The 20,415-nt window shown below is 36.3% G+C and overlaps 1 protein-coding gene and 1 long non-coding RNA gene across 3 annotated transcripts in view; one reads left to right on the forward strand and one right to left on the reverse strand.

Annotated features, from left to right (window-relative positions):
• The window catches only part of LOC129059150 (uncharacterized), a 33,935-nt gene extending 30,052 nt beyond the window's left edge, over positions 1 to 3,883 (forward strand). Inside the window, exon 6 of the long non-coding RNA XR_008524886.1 lies at positions 3,731 to 3,883. This is a non-coding gene — a long non-coding RNA (uncharacterized LOC129059150). The remainder of the gene's footprint in view (positions 1 to 3,730) is intronic.
• The window catches only part of ASB5 (ankyrin repeat and SOCS box containing 5), a 59,167-nt gene extending 39,296 nt beyond the window's left edge, over positions 1 to 19,871 (reverse strand). The window contains exons 1-2 of one of the 2 annotated variants that reach the window (XM_054554751.1): positions 19,823 to 19,871; positions 15,109 to 15,393 (exon numbers count right to left, since the gene is read on the reverse strand). In XM_054554751.1, coding sequence (XP_054410726.1) covers positions 15,109 to 15,393; positions 19,823 to 19,871 — 334 coding nt within the window. Of the gene's footprint in view, positions 1 to 15,108; positions 15,394 to 19,131; positions 19,294 to 19,822 lie in introns of those variants that run through there. The other variant, XM_054554752.1, reaches the window with a different exon arrangement.
• Between the last annotated feature and the right edge of the window lie 544 nt (positions 19,872 to 20,415).

Here is a 20,415-nt window from a genome sequence, read left to right on the forward strand (position 1 = left end):
ATCTATAAGAAACTTAATTCAACAAGCAAAAAACAAATAACCCCATTAGAAAATGGGCAAAAGACATGAACAGACACTTCTCAAAAGAAGACATATAAGTGACCAACAAATATATGAAAAAATGCTCACATCACTAGTCATTGAGAAATGCAAATCAAAACCACAATGAGGGCCAGATGCGGTGGCTCATGCCTGTAATCCCAGCACTTTGGGAGGCCAAGGCGGGTGGATCACGAGGTCAGGCGTTTGAGACCAGCCTGACCAACATGGTGAAAGTCCATCTCTACTAAAAATACAAAAATTAGCCAGGTGTGATGGCGCACACTTGTAATCCCAGCTACTCAGGAGGCTGAGGCAGGAGAATCACTTGAACCCGGGAGGTGGAGGTTGCAGTGAGCCAAGATTGCACCACTGCACTCCAGCCTGGGTGGCAGAGCAAGACTCCATCTCCAAACAAACAAACAAACAAACAAACAAAAAACCACAATGAGATACCATCTCATATCAGTCAGAACAGTTGTTATTAAAAAGTCAAAAAACAACAGATGCTGGGGAAGCTGCGGAGAAATGGGAATGGTCATACAACATTGGTGGGAATGTAAATTAATTAAGCTGCTGTGGAAAGCAGTTTGGAGATTTCTCAAAGAACTAAGATTTGAACTACCATTCAACCTAGCAATCCCATTACTAGGTATATACCTAAAAGAACTTGTTCTAACAAAAAGGCACATGCACTTGTATATTCATCACGGCACTATTCACAAGAGTAAATATGTGGATTCAACCTAGATGCCCATCAGCAGTGGATTGGATAAAGAGTATATGGTATATACACACCATGGAATACTACACAGCCATAAAAAGAACAAAATCATGTCCTTTGCAGCAACATGGATGCAGCTGGAGGCCATTATCCTAAGCAACTTAATGTAGGAACAGAAAACTAAATGCTGCATGTTGTCACTTATAAGTGGGAACTAAACAATGTGTACTCATGGACATAAAGATGGCAGCAGTAGACACTGGGGACTACTAGAGAGGGAGGCAGAGATGGGGGTATGGGTTGAAAAACTAACTACTGGGTATTATGCTCAGTACCTGGGTGATGATATCAATTGTAACCCAAATCTCAGCATCATACAACATATCCAGGTAACAAACTTGTGTCCCCTGAATCTAAAATAAAGGTTGAAATTATTTTTAAAAAGAAAGAAAAATAGCAAGTATGTTAGAATACTACTATTCTGGTATTATCACACAGAACTGGATTTCTATAATCTCAGAGAACAAAAGGTCATTATTGTATTATTAGTATTATTCCTTAAAAGTCTATTAGAGACTAGCAAGACTGAGCTATGTCCTAAAACTTTTAAGGGCTGTCATATATGACTGTGTTATTCAAAAACGTTACTCTCAAGTTTGCAGTTCACCATAAGATATTCCATTTTGAGAGAGTTCTTTGTCCTTCATCATATTCCTGCCAAGCTTTGAGTAGTAAAAACTCATTTCTGACTTGAGGCTGAGATTCACACCTGCCTACCCTACATCACATAGGAGAAAGCTAGCATCTCAGATCTTGCAACTAAGAGCATTAATTTTCCCATTGTTTTTATTATAATTTTGTTCCCTATTGTTAACATTTATGGTATAATGGTCTCATAGCGAAGAGAGAATACAAAAACCACTCTTTGCTTTTCATTATTTTCTCATTGGAGGCTTAGCCACCTTCAGACAGGCTTTGCAGTGGCCTGGTAAAGGGGCAAGGGTTCCTGGAAAGCTCAATTTTAGGATCGATATTTTCTAAACCTGTGCATAAGGCTCCAGGTAATTCAAAATATGAATTCAAGTTTGAGGTCTTTCAATGATTCTATGAGATAATTCCATATCTTTATTTCCAAATATACTCTGCTTATTTTTAAATGGTTTGTTTTTCTTTTTTCTCATAAGGAAAAAAACTTTCTGTAAGATATGACAAGGAAAACTATGTTTTGCCAGGCGTGGTGGCTCATGCCTGTAATCCTAGCACTTAGGGAGGCCGAAGCAGGTGGAAGGCTTGACCTCGGGAGTCTGAGATCAGCCTGGGCAACATGGTGAAACGCTGTCTCTACAAAAACTACAAAAATTAGCTGGGCATGGTTGCTTACACCTGTAGTCCCAGCTACATGGGGGGCTGAGGTGGGAGGATTGCTTGAGCCTGAGGCAGAGGTTGCAGTGAGCCAAGATTGCACTACTGTACTCCAAGAAAAAAAAAAAAGAAAAACTATGTTTTGGTCACTTCCTGAAGAGATCAGCTGGCAGAAAGGAGCAGAGAAAATAAAGGAAAAAAGCCAAATCCCTGAACTAGCTGACTCAGTTCTTTGTTGTGAATGTTGTCACTAGATTTTGTCTTTTGCTATCAGCTGCCAGGGATTATGAGAAAATAAAATAAAAGGACAAGAGGCTTTTAAGAAGGATGGTTTGGCAAAGGACATTACTATCTGGTGCTTTGTTGTGTGCTGGAGGTTAAGCAGCTTTGACTCTTTCCATGGCACTGACTATAAGGGAGAGCCAAGAATTTGCCGACTTGCCATTGCTATATGCTGTTATGTAACTCATCAAAGAGTTCTTTCAGAGCAACCCAGGCTTTCCCACAGGACAGCCATGACCAGGTATTTGACCAAATGTGCCCAGGAAAACATTTCTGTTTGAAGAATTTCTGTCAAGAAAAGTTTCTTGGACAGAGTAAGATTGTAGAAGAAATTTCTGCAAGTAATTCTAAAACTCCCAACTCTGAACTAGCCTTCCCAACCTTAACATTCTGCCTAGGTCCTGGTCACACTAGCCAAGCTCTGCATTACTTTGCTCCAATCCTATGGAACAGCTCAGAATGTCTTACTTTCCTTTGTATCAGAGGGAGTACCTGCAAAAACATACCTTTAGTCTTAAAGGCATAAAATAAATGGCTTATTTTTGGCAAGCTTTGTATTTTCTGTCTTTTAAAATAGTTATAGTTCTCCAATATCTTTCCTTTTATATAGAAAGGGCCAGTTGACAAGGCGCACGGATGGCACAGAGACCTCATGCACACAAGGCTTTGATTTTGCCACTCACCCCGTGTTTATTCGATGAGAAAGACCATGGAGTGGAAGAGGAATCTGGGTTGGAATTCTGCTTCTTCTAGTTACTACCCGAAAAAACTGACAACTTACTAAGCTCTTTAGAGCTTCAGTGAATTGTTACGTTTGCAGATAAATCAAGCTGACCTCTGAAACGATCTAACCAAAGAGCTAATATGATTCTGGGGTAGAACACGTGCTTAGTAGACAGATCCTGGTATTATATTATGTGCTGGTAGCAACCGTTTGGCAAACATAGTTAATTCATTAGAATGTTACTTTACTATCTTTTCCTACTGATGCTTTCCTGTGTTACTAAATTATAGGCAATTCTATCCTGTTTTTGAATTTTTAAAAAAGTATGATATAGAAAGCTAACATCTATAGAGTGTTGACTTTACGCCAGACACTGTGGTAAGTGATTAAGGTAATAAATTATATCTCATATAAGATTTCTATGAATCCTCTCAAGTAGTATCAATACCTCCATTAAACTGAGATCTACAGACATTAAGCAACTTTCCTGAGATCACACAACTAGAAAATGCTACAACCATGACAAAACAATTTATGTCTGGGTCAAACATTGTGCAATATGCAACGGGTTTTTAACCTCCATTTTCTCTTTTTTTAAGGTCTTTTATTCATTCTACAACCATTTGCTGACTTTCTTCAATATCCAAGGCAGTGTTTTTCCTGCATGCCATTGAGAGTTATTTCAAGGACCAAGTGACTTTCGTCTAGGAAATTGCAATTTTCTTCTCCATGATAAAAGCAGTTTTGACTGATCTACTTTTCTTGTAGCCCGTTAAAATTCAGTCTCTAGTCAAGTATTCGGCAAGAATCACAGGTTTGTCTCATGAGCCTTAGGTTAATTATAAAGTACATAGTTTTTTTTCTTCTACTTAAAAACATTGTCTTTCAAAAGTAATAGAATATTCATTATAATGCTATAGAACCAGGTTTGTAGTCATTTTGTACGTGCTTTCTAAAATGGAGCTTTAAACCTACAAAATCTCAATCACTGAATTCAATTAAGTTTCATAAATAAAAATAAAAGTGCTTTTTCAAAAAAATATTATCATCAGTTTCAGTAGACTCCAAATACTAAGCTTACTTAAACAGATTTCTTTTCACATTCTTGGAATGTCACACCAATTAGATATGCAACTATTGTTTTGGGACTTAATGTTCATTAAAGGTTTTTTTTCTCCAACCAGAGCCAGTCTTGTTTTGTTGGTTTATTTGAGTAATGGTAAGTAGCCAGAAAACTTAGCCCCTATACTAGATTCTACCTGAGCATTTTCATCATAACTACGGTGGATGGGAGAGAGAGAGAAGGAGAGAGATGCTTACATTTTCATTTTACTCCTTTTCTTTTAGTTCTTGGAGTTACAATGAAGTATTTATTGTTTCCTGGATGCAACAGATCTGCGACCTGTGTATTTGAGCTCTAAAGAATTGCACTTTTTCCTTTTCCGAATTCATGATTCTAGATCACTGTGATTCCATCACAGGTCAAGATGGAAGTAAAACACAAAACTTCCAAATTCCAGAATTCATTAGGTGCATCATTTCATTCTGAAAATGAACTATTACTTTTACTTGATGAATGATGGAAACACCATTTCTCTAGTGAATGAAGTAGAATTTGGAAAACATAAGTGCACATAAATCTCCTTAGTGGCTAATCAAAGATGTATTTGCTTGCTACTGAGGGGTTGAGTCACTACCAAAGTCACCGCTGTTTCCATGGTCATTATTTAACAGCTCTTGTAGTGCATTGAGTCTGCTTTAGAAGAAGTCTTGAGACTTCTTTAGAAGAAGGATTACTTCCTTTCTCACTTTGGCAGCCGTACCTGATTCAATTCACTAACAAGGGACTTTGCGGCATTATGACAGTGAAGAGCAGATTTCCAATGGATGGGCCTTAACTTAAATTTTATAATTGTCAGCTTTCATTTAAATCACACTACACACTTGACAGTTGAGGTGAGCCAGTGCTTCTATTTAAAAACATGAATGGCATTTTGGTGTTACATTTCAGTTTGTTTGTACTCTACCAGTAGTTTAAGACTATAAGCCTTCTGGAAAGAGTATGTGTATTTCTGAAGGTTTCTATTTTACTCAGTGGGTACTGGTGGCATGGAAATTTTAGCTGCCCTGATAGAGAGAGGATGCCTTCCTGACATTTCACATAGTTATGTGCATGCCTGACAGACCCCAAATGTTTGCTGCTCATCTAATCCCTAGGAAAGAATTTTGAAAGGATATTCAGTTATGACTCATATTATCAGATGGTTAGGTTCTGTAAAGATATGTGAAACAAATAATATTTTCCATAAACTGGGACAGTCTAGTTTTAAATATTATTTTATCCCTTTCTTTGCAGAAAAAAATTATTACTATTTTAAAGCCCAACTTATGAAGATTTATGGAAGTAGAGTTGGTCTGTTCAAAAGGGAGAAGGGGACCCATGGGGACCTTGCTCCCTCACACCACCCTAACTTCTCAGCCCCTGACGGCCTTCTAGAAAAATCTTAAATCTACCTTAAATATGGGATATTAATCTATCTTAAATCTGTAAGACAGATTTTTAAAATCCTTTTCCATGGTAACCAATGAGGAATTGTAGAATGAGGATTGAGAAAAAAATCATCTAATATATGTTCACCTTTAACCTAAATTTCACAGAGTGGACTTGTTTAATCACAGACCACCTGGAAGATTCTTTCAGTGGTCATTTAACAATTTATGATACTCCTTAAGCCTCTCCTTCCCTGCCATGATATTCTCTGGGAATTTCCAGTCTAAAAAGCCAATGGTCTGCTTTGTAGCATTGCTGAGAAGGCTGGAAAGAATAAATGACTTGTTCGCTATGCAGCTGATAATGTTTTGTTTTGTTGTTGTTGTTGTTTGTTTCTGTTTGTTTTGTTTTTTTGAGATGGAGTCTAGCTCTGTTGCCAGGCTAGAGTTCAGTGGTGCAATCTCGGCTCACTGCAATTTCCACCTCCCAGGTTCGAGGATTCTCCTTCCTCAGCCTCCCGAGTAGCTGGGATTACAGGCGCGTGCCGCCAACGCCCAGCTAATTCTTGTATTTTAGTAGAGATGGGGTTTCACCTTGCTGGCCAAGATGGTCTCGATCTCCTGACCTCGTGATCCACCCACCTCAGCCTCCCGAAGTGCTGGGGTTACAGGCGTGAGCCACCGCGCCGGCAAGAAATGCGAAAAGTTCTACATCACTAGTAAGCAAATGCTTGCTTTCTTTTTAATTTTTTAAAATTATTTGAGGGTGGCTTTGGAGGAAGAGGTGTTCCAAATACTTCACCTGCTTTTAATGGCATGGTTTACCTGTCACTGGGGATAATTGTTCTTCTCTCCTCTGCAGTTTAGAAAATGGGCTTAATTGCTAAAATTGTTGCCCAAATCCACAGAATTACCATGGAACCACTCTAAGGATGTGCAGTGCTGAGTCAGTGTTGGGGAGGTATTCCATCTTCTCTGAGATACACTTCATGAAACACACATAATGACATATTAAATCATTATACCAAGTATTTTGTAAAATATTTATGGTGGTAATTATTTCCGTCATTAGCTAGCGACCCTTTTTCATATGCTGAATCTTGTAAAGGCATTAGAAAGTTCTTAACAGAATTTCTGACTTTTAGATGTATGATTCGAAATGTGTGTTTATTTTTCCCATTAGCATCAACCACTCAACTTATGTTTCTTCATCCCTAACATTTATACTTCCACCTTTGCTCCAGATGAGACAGGCTTGTTTGGCTCCACATTCTAAACTTTTCCACTTTTTTTCTTTATATTTAGCTTGGTTTCATCTCCACATCTACATAACCAAATATGTTCTGCCTTTGGATTTCTGCCTTAAGCTCTGCTTTATTTGTGAAGTACTTACAGTCTCAGATGACCTCAATCTCTTCCCTTTCTGACTTAGAGGAGAACATCAATTGCAAAACTTGACTGTTTTCCTTTTAGCACCATATGGTTTTCTACCTCCTTGCTGTTTAGGTTGTCTTACTTCTGCAATGTTTGGCTCCGCTCATCCAAGTCTTCTGCTTTTACTCATATATCACACATGGCAAACATATACATATATATAATATAGAAACTATATACATGATATAGTATGCATTTTATGTTTATTATATATTAGTTATGTTACATATTATAGTTATTAAATACTATGTATATTATAGATATATTGGTATATGTGCATGTAGTACACAACATTGTGCCAGGAAGAGAGTAGATATTCCAATATTTATTCAACTAAGCTACATTCAAAGCTATAGCAGTTATGGCAATGAATAAGAAAAATAGCTTATTTTAATAATTCACTGTCTTCTAAAAGAGATAGTAAATAGAGAAGCAGAAAGTTAAGACCTAGTTTTCATTCCTTTACTACCTTTACTATGTAAACAATTTTAAAACATTGACAATATCAATGTCCCCTATCAAAGTACACAAAATCCATTTTGAAATTTTTTCATCAAAATATTTTTCATTTTTCACAAAGCATACTTGTGTCCTTCCTAAAAATAAATTCTTTTAACAACAGAACTCTGAGCCTAAGATAAAGCTTTAGGTAAGGGATATATGAGTCAGAAATAACAAACTGAGAAGTGAAAAATTTGGTAGGAAGTGAAGGTGGGGACTTGGCAAGTTTTTGAGCATTGTGAATAAGAATGCATGCTTAGTTGTGTGAGAGAATGTGTATATTGTTAGTACGGCTTCTGTGTAACTGGCATATCCTAGGCGGAACCATTCTTAGCTCTACATACATTTCTCTGTATAGCACCTTCCCATAGCACCTTCTTTAATCTTGTAAAATAGCAATTACCATGTTTTAAAATTACTTGCATATCCATCTTTCTTCCACTAAACTGTGTACACTGTTGGGAAAGACAGTGGTTAGTTTCCATAGTTTATCCTTAGGGCCTAGCACAATGCCTTTGACCTGGTAGATACATAAATAAGTGTTGGGCAAGTACATTATGTTGAAAGTAATAAATGAGCAACTAACTGAATGATTAAAGGAAGGAAGAGATGAACAAAAGATATAAGAATATTCCTAGGAAAACTGATCCCTCCTAAGCTATCACCACCTATGTCAATTTTTTAACTTACAAAATTTATGCATTTCTCCAAATCTAAAGTTATTAAGTGCCATGGTTTGGATATTTGTCCCCTCCAAACCTCATGTGGAAATTTGATCCTCAATGTTGGAGGTGTATAGTCTAATGGAAGATGTTTGGGTTATGGGGACGGATCTCTCATGGATAGATTAATGCTTGCCCTCCCTTCCTTGATGCTGAGTGAGTTCTCACTCTATTCGTTTCGGAGAGTTCTGGTTGTTGAAAAGCACACACACCTGTCCCCACTCTCTTGAGTCCTCTCTTACCATGTGATCTCTGCACATGCTGGCTCCCCTTCCCTTTAGTCATGAGTGGAAACAGCCTGAGGCCCTCAGCCGGCACCAGAATCATGAGCTAAATAAACCTATTTTCTTTCCCCAGCCTCAGCTATTCCTTTATTGCAACACAAAATGAATAAGAAACAGAAGGAGAGGAAAAGCATTAATACATTAAAATTTGACAGTCTTTTCTAAACTTGGAAATTTGTTCCCAGATTTCATTTTTGATTTGCAGGATTATAATGATTTCTTCCACAAAAGTATTTAGGCATTTCTGAAAAAGTAGAGCTTGGACAAAATTAAAACCTCTCTGAAAAAAAAATTAGTAGCACTTTTGAGTATAATGTCATGTATTTTGTCATACAAGAGCAGTTCTATCGATTCCAGTTATTCTTCTGTGGAGTTGTTCCACCTACGTATAGAAAATGTGTCCAAAAACTTCCACATATTGAGAATATTTACCTTTATAAAATAAAGATATTATTAAGAAGTCATCCTACAGATTTGCTATAGATTCTTTGCTGAGATTCTCAGAATGTCCCTAAGATAACTAATCTCATGCACAGGTAACCAGCAGCACCAAAAGTCACAGGAAACAAGTTGCTCCTCAGAAACAGGTATAAAGAATACTACTGCTTCTACTGCTAGCATTGGCTGTAAAGCTAAATTCCTAAAGTTGGTTTTAAACCTAGGATGGAGTTTATTAATGGAGAAAAAAAGATATTACATCAAATTCTTGCTGCTTTTCCTATCCAGGTTACACTATTCTCCAAAATGCCAAGTTTCCCTGCCATTCAGCTTAAGGTCACACATTTATACTATGTCCTATTTCCAAGTGTCTACCACAGACTTGACAAAAAAAATTGCATGATTAATGGCAACCCTAAAACAAAACTTATGAAATCACAAGCATAAATATTCTATACGATGATTCTACATACATCGTGTATTCTACATAAAATCTCAACCGTGAAAGGAGCGCCTGAAGAGCTTGAGTGTCACCAGATTGTTTCTCAAGCAGCCTCACAGAGACACGTTATCTTGATGAATTTTCCACAATTCAAAATTTGGTCCATGGCCTTGCAGGCTCAGAAATCTGTCAGCAAAGCTGGAGCAAATTTACATCTCAGAAGTGGACTTACAACTCAACGAACACAAAATACTGTTGATTGATATCAAGATGCAAATATATTAATTTGCAATAAGACCTATAAATGCCAGATGGACTAAAACAGTCCTGAGGGCAAGCTGGCACATTTTCTTTCTGTGGGCAGATCGAGATGGGAGCCACGTCATAATCAGAAGGCTTGGTGCTTAAAAATATAAATTGGAATGAAAAGAATACATTAAATAAATCAAATGCAAGACTAGAATTCAGATTCTAACTCTAATACTTCCTGATTTACCTTGATATTTCCCAGTAGGGATAGGTATGTAACCTACCAGACTCACCAAGCTCTAAGGGTCCACTTTCAAGGGGTGGCCTTGGCTGGAGGCTACAGACTTGACCTGTGTGGCTAATCAATCTTCTGATTGACATGTTAATATCTAACTCCGGGAGAAAAAGCTATGTTAAAATGAAAAAAGTAATATGTTAAAATGTTACTCTAAGGTAACATTTTCTCTTTCTGCCAATTTAAAGGCTATTTGAATGCTATTTACAGGTATCATCAGATTCTTTCTTTCTTTCTTTTCTTTTTCTTTATTTTTTGTTGTCATTCTATGTTTTCTGTCCATACCACTATTACCAAACTAGTCTAGGTCCTCATCTCCTCATGGCAAGGTTCTAACTGGTCAACTTATTTCAAATCTCTCTCGTCCAACTCCAAAGAATATTGCTATATAAATCTACTTTAAATTATGGTTTAATACATACCCTTTTTTATTTTCCCACCGTCTTTCATACCAAAAACTTTCAATGACTCCTACTGCCTTCACAGTTAAGTCTGAATTGTTTAGCATGGCATTCAAATTCCTTCACATCTGGGCCCAACTTATTATTACTTTTCTACTGCATGAACTCTCCACTCCAGCCGAATCTACTGACTCCCAACAGTCCATGTGCACCCATAAATCCATGCCTCGCTCATTCCTGGAGTCACCTCAAGATCTGCTTCCTCTTTGAAGATATCTCTGAAAGTACAGATTAGAAAATGACCCATTCATGCTTTAGAGTCATTTGGCAGTGAGTGTTCTGGAAAGTGACTATTATCTGTAGATAGCCTATCTCCTCAATTAGAATATAAACCTAAGGATGAAAACAATACATTTTGCCTTTTATGTATACCATATCCTCAGTGTCTTGATATCAAGGGTGCTCAAAAAAATCAATGCTTAGAACTTGTCCTGTCCATTTGTAGCAAAAACTGCTAAACTTCTTCAGAGTCTAACACAGAACTTGAAAAGTATTGCCCTTAACGGAAGAGAAGGGCTGCCTCTTGAAGTATCTATGGGAGTCAAGAAGTTTATGGCTTCTTCTAGGCCTTTGGTATGATTTCACCAAATTAATACATTTCTTCACATCCTCATTCTCTCTGTACACTGTGTAATATTTCAGTATAGCCTTGAAAGCCTGGTAGTCTCCCTGTCGGTTTCAAAGTAATTTACAAGAAAAAAATAAACAACCCCATCAAAAAGTGGGCAAAGGATATGAACAGACACTTCTCAAAAAAAGACATTTATGCAGCCAAAAGACACATGAAAAAATGCTCATCATCACTGGCCATCAGAGAAATGCAAATCAAAACCACAATGAGATACCATCTCACACCAGTTAGAATGGCAATCATTAAAAAGTCAGGGAACAACAGGTGCTGGAGAGGATGTGGAGAAATAGGAACACTTTGACACTGTTGGTGGGACTGTAAACTAGTTCAACCATTGTGGAAGTCAGTGTGGCGATTCCTCAGGGATCTAGAACTAGAAATACTGTTTGACCCAGCCATCCCATTACTGGGTATATACCCAAAGGACTATAAATCATGCTGCTATAAAGACACATGCACACGTATGTTTATTGCGACTCTATTCACAATAGCAAAGACTTGGAACCAACCCAAATGTCCAACAATGATAGACTGGATTAAGAAAATGTGGCACATATACACCATGGAATACTATGCAGCCATAAAAAATGATGAGTTCATGTCCTTTGTAGGGACATGGATGAAATTGGAAATCATCATTCTCAGTAAACTATCACAAGGACAAAAAACCAAACACCGCATGTTCTCACTCATAGATGGGAATTGAACAGTGAGAACACATGGACACAGGAAGGGGAACATCACACTCTGGGGACTGTTGTAGGGTGGGGGGAGGGGGGAGGGATAGCATTAGGAGATATACCTAATGCTAAATGGTGAGCTAATGGGTGCAGCACACCAGCATGGCACATGTATACATATGTAACTAACCTGCACATTGTGCACATGTACCCTAAAACTTAAAGTATAATTATGATAATTAAAAAAAAAGAATAGACTAGGCCTCTAATATATATAAAGATTGTAATCAGGACACTTAGCAGCAAGGATGATACAGGAGGTAGTTATACAAAAAAGCAAAGCAAAGAATAGGCCCCTGCAGTATGATGATGAGGGTGATAAAAATCTTTAGAGATGAAAAGATAGATTTGTAAAGTTTAATGAAATAGCAAAAGGATCCAGAAGGAAATATCTTAAGCTATTTTTAGATACCATTTAGCTTTTCAGCATTCTTATGGGTAATCATACCTTGGTCTCAAGCCTGATAGGAAAGAGCTTTAAAAAAAAATCAGATATTTGTCTAATACAATCCGCTGATTTACAATAATATCTAAGAAAATTAACAGTTCCTTTTATTTCACACCAAAGTACTACTGCTCATGGGGAGGGCATCCAGCATGTTGTCAACAGGGTCTTTGGTGGTTATGAAAGACATGAAAATATACACACCATCTCTTATTTCATGGAATTTGGCAACTCCACATCAGAAATGTTGGGGAGCAGTCTGGCTAAGCCTTGAAAGTAGGAATGAGAAACCCAATTCAAAGTGGAATGAAGGTGATAATCTCTCCCAGGAAGGAGGAAATTGCTGGATTAAACAGAGATAATTAAGCCTAATTAGTGACTTATAAAGACACAAACAAAACAAAAAAAATAGTTTACTTATAGTAAATAAAAGAAAAAGCTATGTTAAAATGGAGAAAGTAATAATTTTCCTGGGCAAGAAAGAATGAATGCTTAGAAGTAGAAGATTAAGAAAGAGTTTTATAAAGTACCTGATTTGTTCTCTTAATGTTAAAATAAAATTGGAAACAAATTATGTTTACATTGAATAAAAATTATAATACTATATTCTATTGTTTCATATACAGATTAATGCATGATATTAGAGGGGAAATTTTTGTTAAATAGATCTAACATTAAAAATAACACAAAACAAAATTTTTAAAAACTTTGCTTCCATTTTATATTTCCAGGAAAAGTGTTTCCTATTAATTGATATTGATTTCCTTTTTTCTTTCCTTCTTGAGACAAAAAATCCTAGAGTTCTAATTTATTTTAAAATAGAATCCTAAAAGTATATGGGAACGTGGAAACCATTACATATATTCCCATGATTTCCCAGCGTAAGCACACTGAGATCAGTCTAATGAGGGGATGAGTGTTTCTTTTTATTTGAAAATATGTACAAAAAGGAGCTTCCATGGCCTCCTCTAAAACCCTTTTCAACCCACAAAAAAGTTTCTTCTGTTTAGGCAATATTTCATGTGTTAATGTAAAGCAATTCTCATAACACATAGACAAGATCTGATTATGAAGTAATGTGCTATAGGCTGCCCATGAGGGTAAATTTTACCACTTTATGATCATGTAAGCTGTTTACTTGTATATCTGCAAATATGGCTTTTGTTTTAAAATTTAGTTTTCTATGTTTGCTGTTTTGTACACAAATATTCCATTTGCCAGCTAAATTTTTTATGTACAGATGAATCACATAGTGTATATGTCACATTTTGATACAGTTCAGGCCTGGCATGGAGGCTCACACCTGTAATTCCAGAGCTTTCAGAGGCTGAGGCAGGAGGATCGCTTGAGCCCAGGAGTTTCAGACCACCTTAGGCAGACAATGTTGAGACTCTGTCTCTACAAAGAATAAAATTAGCCAGGCATGGTTGTGTGTCCTAGCTACTTAGGAGGCTGAGGCAGGATGATCCCTTGAGCCTAGGAGTTCAAGGATGCAGTGAGAATTGAGCCACTACACTCCACTACACTCCAGCCTGGGTGATAATGTTAGCCCCAGTCTCCATAAATGCATAAAATATAGTTCTCTCTGTTCTAAGGCAGAGGTGGTAGGTAAAGGGTTAAATACTGCCTGTGTACTTGAGATTTTATCTTCCCTAAAGAGATTCTTATGAACATTTAAATTTTCCTCATTTTGAATGAGAACATCAATTCCTCATGTTGCAAAATTGCAGTCTTCCTCAGGAAACATGTACTCACTACCTCACACACTAAAAAAAGATTTTCCACCTTCACTCAACTTTCCATGTACTAATAGAGTAACGTTAGATTTTAAAATGAGTTGCATCCCACATTGAAAAATGTAGGAACATGGATTTTAAGAAGGCAAGCTTTCCACTCTAAGTGATTTTTCTTTCAAGTTTACATGTTTAAATTGTGTGATAGTAAATTTCAATGCTGACAATTTAAGTTGTTTGGAGGTATTTGGGCTATAAATATTCATGCATGCCTGTTGATTTTCAAATCAGAAATGAATCTGAAGACTATGAGAATTTAAAAATGGCACTTTAAAGCCTGCCATATGAGTCATTTTTATTTTTTAGAGTACCAATACAATAGAACCTAAATGGTTTTACAACCTTTTGAAGTCTATGGGTAATATTATTTCTCATTTGGTTTCATACCACAGTTTCTTCTCAAGAACATGGATGCACTTGGCTGCACACATATAAAATTTATTAATTATGTTTCTATCCTTTTATAATCAATTTTTTACAAACTGAGCTAAGCAATAACAATTCCATCAGAAAAACACATGCCGTCAATCTTCTTTTTGTGTGTGCTTTTAGAGTCAAATGGTTATCTTATTAAAGTTGTGAGAAACCAAATCTTGAAATCCCCCTCTTTTTAATAACAATTATTTTACATATAACTAGAGATTTGATTTAAAATTATACAATCCAGGTACACATTAGAGGACGACTGAAGTGCAGTCAATTACTTCTAAAACTAATCTCTAATAGTATGACTTGGCAGATCAAATGTTTAACTTTTTAAAGTGTTTCTTAATAGGAATATATATATTTCTATTATATATATGTATTCCTATTATATATATAGTATGCCTTCCTTAATCTCTTTTGCAATGATACTTTGATTTTAACCCAAACATTTACATTAAAAAAGTAATTTTCCTTTTTATAAAGCCACGAAGTGAGTTACAAGTATTTCCCTTAACAAAAGTTTATAAAATATTTACCTTGAAGCAGTCTAAAAAGAAAACATGTAATTGTGGATCAGATGAAAGTTAAACTCCACTTGAAACAAGAGAGGATTATCATAAACATACCTTGTCCTTGGGTTACTCCATAAAATTCAGCTGCTATCCTTGCCGCTTCCTTGCGGTTGCCTTTCACTATGTAGAAATGACTGAGGATGGCAAGGCTGATTTTCACAAAAAGCTTAAAACAGAACAGTGAAAGTATTGTAAAGTAGACATTGGATAATTGTTGAGCAAACGGTCGATTTTCTTCTAACACCGACATTGCTGCAGAAGAATCTGCGGCGGTCTTTAGTTGGATCCAAGTCTCAAATGTGCCTGGCTCTCGTCCGGGATGCTCCTGAACAGCTGGTCCTGAGGAAAGAAAATATCAGCTGGTAATGATGCCTACAGCTCAAAATATTTATACACTCCATAAAAGTTCTTCGCAAACTCCTATTGGTCTGAAAATATTCCATGGAAGCAATTGCATCACGTGTTGCAAGTCTCCTGACTTTCCATTCTCAATATAAAATGACACTCCACCTCTGTGCTCCAAATTTCAAAATCCAGATATTGAAATATATATGCTTATCCTTTCCATTTTATATATTTAGTTATCAAGAAAAATTTGAAGACAGTTTATGGGGCTCCCATTGTTAATGTAAATGATATTCATAACATCAAGTAAAGTTGTCGATCATTTAAGGCTTTAAAATGGCACTGTACTATTTGTAGACCATGAGCTAAATCAGCACACAGTCCATGGCTTGTATCTTAATGACTACTCATCAAATTAACCAATTATGTTATTTTTACAGATTTAGAAAAAAACATTTTTCTTACAAGTCATTACACTGGAACATCACAGATTAATAACTTAACACGGGTCCTTCATCCAATGGACACTTTTTAAGAACTTGGTATGTGTCAAACCCTTTGCTAGATTTTGAAGAGACAAAGACAAGTAGAATGGTCCCTGCCACAGTGAACTTAGAGTCTAGTGGAGGAAACGGAAACGAAATCAGGTAAATATAAAGAAGGTAAAAACAGGTATTAAGGGAGCACAAAGAGGAAGCATGTAATCCTGGGAAGGAGGCATCAGAAAAGACATATCCAAAAGAATTATCAAGTAAACATATGCATTTCATCAAGACTGTCCAAAACCAAGGAAAACAATATACTTTTTAGGCCTATAATCTTTGTTAACCCCAATATGTTTTATTCATTAATGAAATGCATCTGTATATAGGTATCCTTAGGCAAGTTATATTTTAAAAGAGAAATAGAATAAATTATTAAGAAAATGACATAGAGCAGCAAGATTTTGGCATTTAAGCCAAAAATGATATGCCAAAATACAAAATATCATTTCTTACAGGGAGCTTATTTACAAATTTCTATGACTGGGTTTGGGGCATGTTGATTGTGGTATTTGCTTCCTAATTCATCTGAGAAGTTCCAAAATAACAAAAAACAAACATAAGAAAATAGAAGTGGCCATTCTTGGAATAGGGAGCATACCCATGACTGGTCATACTAGTAAGTGTTGTGTGCTTCTCTCCCTCGGTGTATCCATTTTATGCTGAGTATCTTAACTGATTGGACAGATTTACCTGACACAATCCAACACAGGAGAAATGGCTGTAAAATAAATATGTCAAATAAAGCAGGCTGCTTCTTTCCCCAGTGAATGAATGGCTCTCAGAAAAAAATAATAATAACAATTAGATCTATATATTAGAAAGAAATTACCAAGCTTCTTATGAAAATGGCCCCTGGTATCATTTTCAGAGGCAGAATACTGGCTAGGCAGACATTAATTAGACCCAGTGTGCCATTTCATATGTGCTTTGGGAGTCAGTGAAAATTAACTTCAAATAGAAGATTAACAAATTGTTCCTCTCTTTCACTACTGGTAAGACTGTGTCAGTTGAGTCAATACATGCTGATTCTTCTATGGTGAGTCCTCCCTCTGGCATGGTGATGCCTGACTCCACACTAGAGAGGTATGCCTGTGGACAGCTGGGCCATCATAGTGCTCTGAGTCACTGCAGACTTCCCCTTTAGTGCTTTGGGATTGGAAATAAAACCCGCCTTAGTCACGTCTAAGTGCCCATCTAAGGTTTCAGTCCTTTCTCTTTACCAGTAAGTGCTATTATAAATAATTGTCTTCGTATGAGCTAATCAGGAGCCTGGATTCTTTGGGGTTAAGAAACATTTTCATTTCACTAAGGCTGGAATCATTGGTGCATTAAGTTTAAATCCTTCTAGTTTTACTAGTACAAAAAACGACAGTATAATATTTAGGATTTTATGTCAAGTCATCAGGTTTTGTTTTTATGAATTACTTGATTCCCATTTGTAGGTTCTGTTCGTATACTTTCCCTCAGCAAATTTTACCATCTCTGAGTCTGTTAATTACTAAATAAAAATTAAGCCCAAATAAAATAACTCATAGCATATGAATTCTTCATGTGGAAATTAGATGCTGTATTTTTCATATTATAAACACTTCCAAATAACACTATGAACAACTCTGTTAATATTTAAAAGACACATAACCACATTAAAAGTATTGTGCATCTATTTTCCTGGCATTTTCATTTCCTCAAGAAAATAAAATATTGATTAGTCATTGAAGTGACTTACTGAGATAAATGTTTTTATAATATACCATGTTGAGAGACTGTGGTAGCAAGGTCTAGTTGATTAGCTCAGTACATCTCAACTTTCCTAACCTTGCTAGCTTCGATCAACTAGTCAAACTAAAATGTTGAAACTGATCTCAACATTGTAATACTAGAATGAGTGATGTGAGAAAAGTTAAAACATAGGAAAAATCATTTATTGAGGGTATATTGGATGCTACATGCATATGTTTATTTATTTATGAATTTATTTCATCTTAGGGGGGTGAATATTATTATTCACATTTTAAAAATGAGAAAAGTTGGGCTCAGAGAGCTTTAGAGACCTGCAAAAGTTAATTATAAAGAACAGCACTATTTGAACATAGTTCTAACTAAAATACATGCTCAAGTTGCCTCTAAAATTTTCTATTTTTAAGCACTTACAATCTGATTGAGCAAACACGACTCATACATACAGAGATTGAGACAGAGTCACACAGATTCACAGCCACATACACATACTTCCCCCACCCCCGACACACACAGAAGAGATCATACAAGATTATATGTAATCAGGAACCTAAATTACTCCAGTAAGCTGCATACACGCTACGACGATTAAATAAGATGGAACTTTGTGTGCGCTTACTAAGTGGGAAGAAAGAAAGAGGGGCTAATGCTGTTGGACTATTCAAAGCTAAGTGTTGGTGAGTGGTTTCCACTAAAACAATAGAAAGCCAAGTAAGGTAGTTGAGAGTTAGTACATTAAAAAATATTGAGTGTTCAAGGTAGGGTCCAATGATTAAGAACTATTAGGTTGGTGTAAAAGTAATTGTGGTTTTTGCAATTGCTTTTAATGGCAAAAATCGCAGTTACTTTTTCACCAACCTAATAAAAGGATGAGGATAAAGGAAAGGATATTGAGTCTGGCCAGAAGAAGTTCACTGATGACCTTCAACTCAGTATTTTAATAAAATAATAGAGTGGAAATCAGGACATCAGTGTTCAGGGGATGATCCTTACAGCAACTCCCGAAGAAGAAAGGCTCCCTGGCTTTCCTCCTGCTGTCACCTTTCTAGGTACTGCCTCTTTTTCTCACCTCCATGCAGGTATCAGAGGAGAGACTGTACAGCCGACCCCTAGGACTCCCCACCTACCTCCTTGTGAGTTTCTTGCTCACTCTTCTCCTTCAGTGTCCCAGGATACTACATGAATTGTTGCTGTGTTTTAGGGACTTAGTTTCATGTCACTCAGAAGTTGAATAGGAAAATGACTTTCAAATATAACCAGATTAGCCTTTAAATTCTCATAAAAGAGGGAATTTCGCATCTAGAGATTATGGTACTACACTGTTTTGACTTAGCTACAGTATTGATCCAAGCTATTAGATTGAAAATACCAATGGGATATAATAAAAATTGCCTGTTTCTAGTGCTTTCCGGTTGCTAAATCTTAACAGAAGGGAAATACAGTGACCCACCTTCGATGACCTTTTTTTTTCTTTTTTTTTCTTGAGACAGGGTCTTGCTCTGTCACCCAGGCTGGAGTGCAGTGTCATGATGACAGCTCACTGCAGCCTCGACCTCCCAGGCTCAAGCAGTCCTCCCACCTCAGCCACTGTAGTAGCTGGGACTACAGGCATGAGCCACTGTGCCCAGCCCTTTAAAAAAATGTAATTTTTAATTCTCTGGTAGACATCTAAAGGCTCTAATTGACTTTTTTTATTCTTAATATTCCAAAAAACAAAACCACAGGGACACATTTCAAACAGCAAGGTTGCTAATGTTCAGCATAATGGCAACATGTTCCTAGCCCTAGAACAGGGTTGTTGAGGATTATTTGTATACAGTGAATACAAACTAAGAAAAGTCATTTACCCATAAATTTGAAGGCCAATGATGGCTGATAAAAGGAAAGAGAAAAAATTATGCAAGTTGTCACGGTAATATATTCACTATTGCATTTAAAACACTACTGAAAACATAATCCTCATTTTTTTGTTTTGTGAAATCTCATGAGAAAAAAAATAAAGGCAAATTAAGCCTTAGATGTACATGGGAATTTGAAATGAAAACAGCAGTGTTTACACTTCAAGTTAAATTCTTTAGAGGGAAGGAAAAACCAAATTTAGCCTTATCTCCATTCAGTAGATTCTGTTCATCTTCACTTACCCCCAAGCTGCACTAATGGAAATGGATACTTTATAAAGGCAAAACACATTTTCATAACTCCTGATGCAGACTTAGATATTATGACATAATGCTTCTGTCATAGACAATGAATATATCACAGCAGAACTATAGGCACTCATGTCTCAGGTTTCTATGAGAGATCCATAGTTATTGATGAAGGATAAGCTCTCTTAGAGATTGTAATTATCACATAATTATTATTTATAATATTGGCTGGGGAAAGTTTGGGTGAGAGCTATTTTGTTGGACTATCCTACTGGGCGGAATTTGTATACAGTGAATACAAACTAAGAAAAGTTGTTTACCCATAAATTTGAAGGCTAATGATGGCTAATAAAGGGAAAGAGAAAAAATTATGCAAGTTGTCACGTTAATATATTCACTATTGCATTTAAAACACTACTGAAAACATAATCCTCATTTTTTTTGTTTTGTGAAATCTCATGAGAAAAAAAAATAAAGGCAAACGAAGCCCTTAGATGTTCATTTGGTCTCTTGCCATACTACCAGTATGATGGAACAAAAGAGTAATTTCTGCTAGCATTGTGATAATCCATAAAAAAGATATTTAG

This window comes from Pongo abelii, chromosome 3, assembly GCF_028885655.2.
Source record: "Pongo abelii isolate AG06213 chromosome 3, NHGRI_mPonAbe1-v2.0_pri, whole genome shotgun sequence".
Taxonomy (NCBI): Eukaryota; Metazoa; Chordata; class Mammalia; order Primates; family Hominidae; genus Pongo; species Pongo abelii.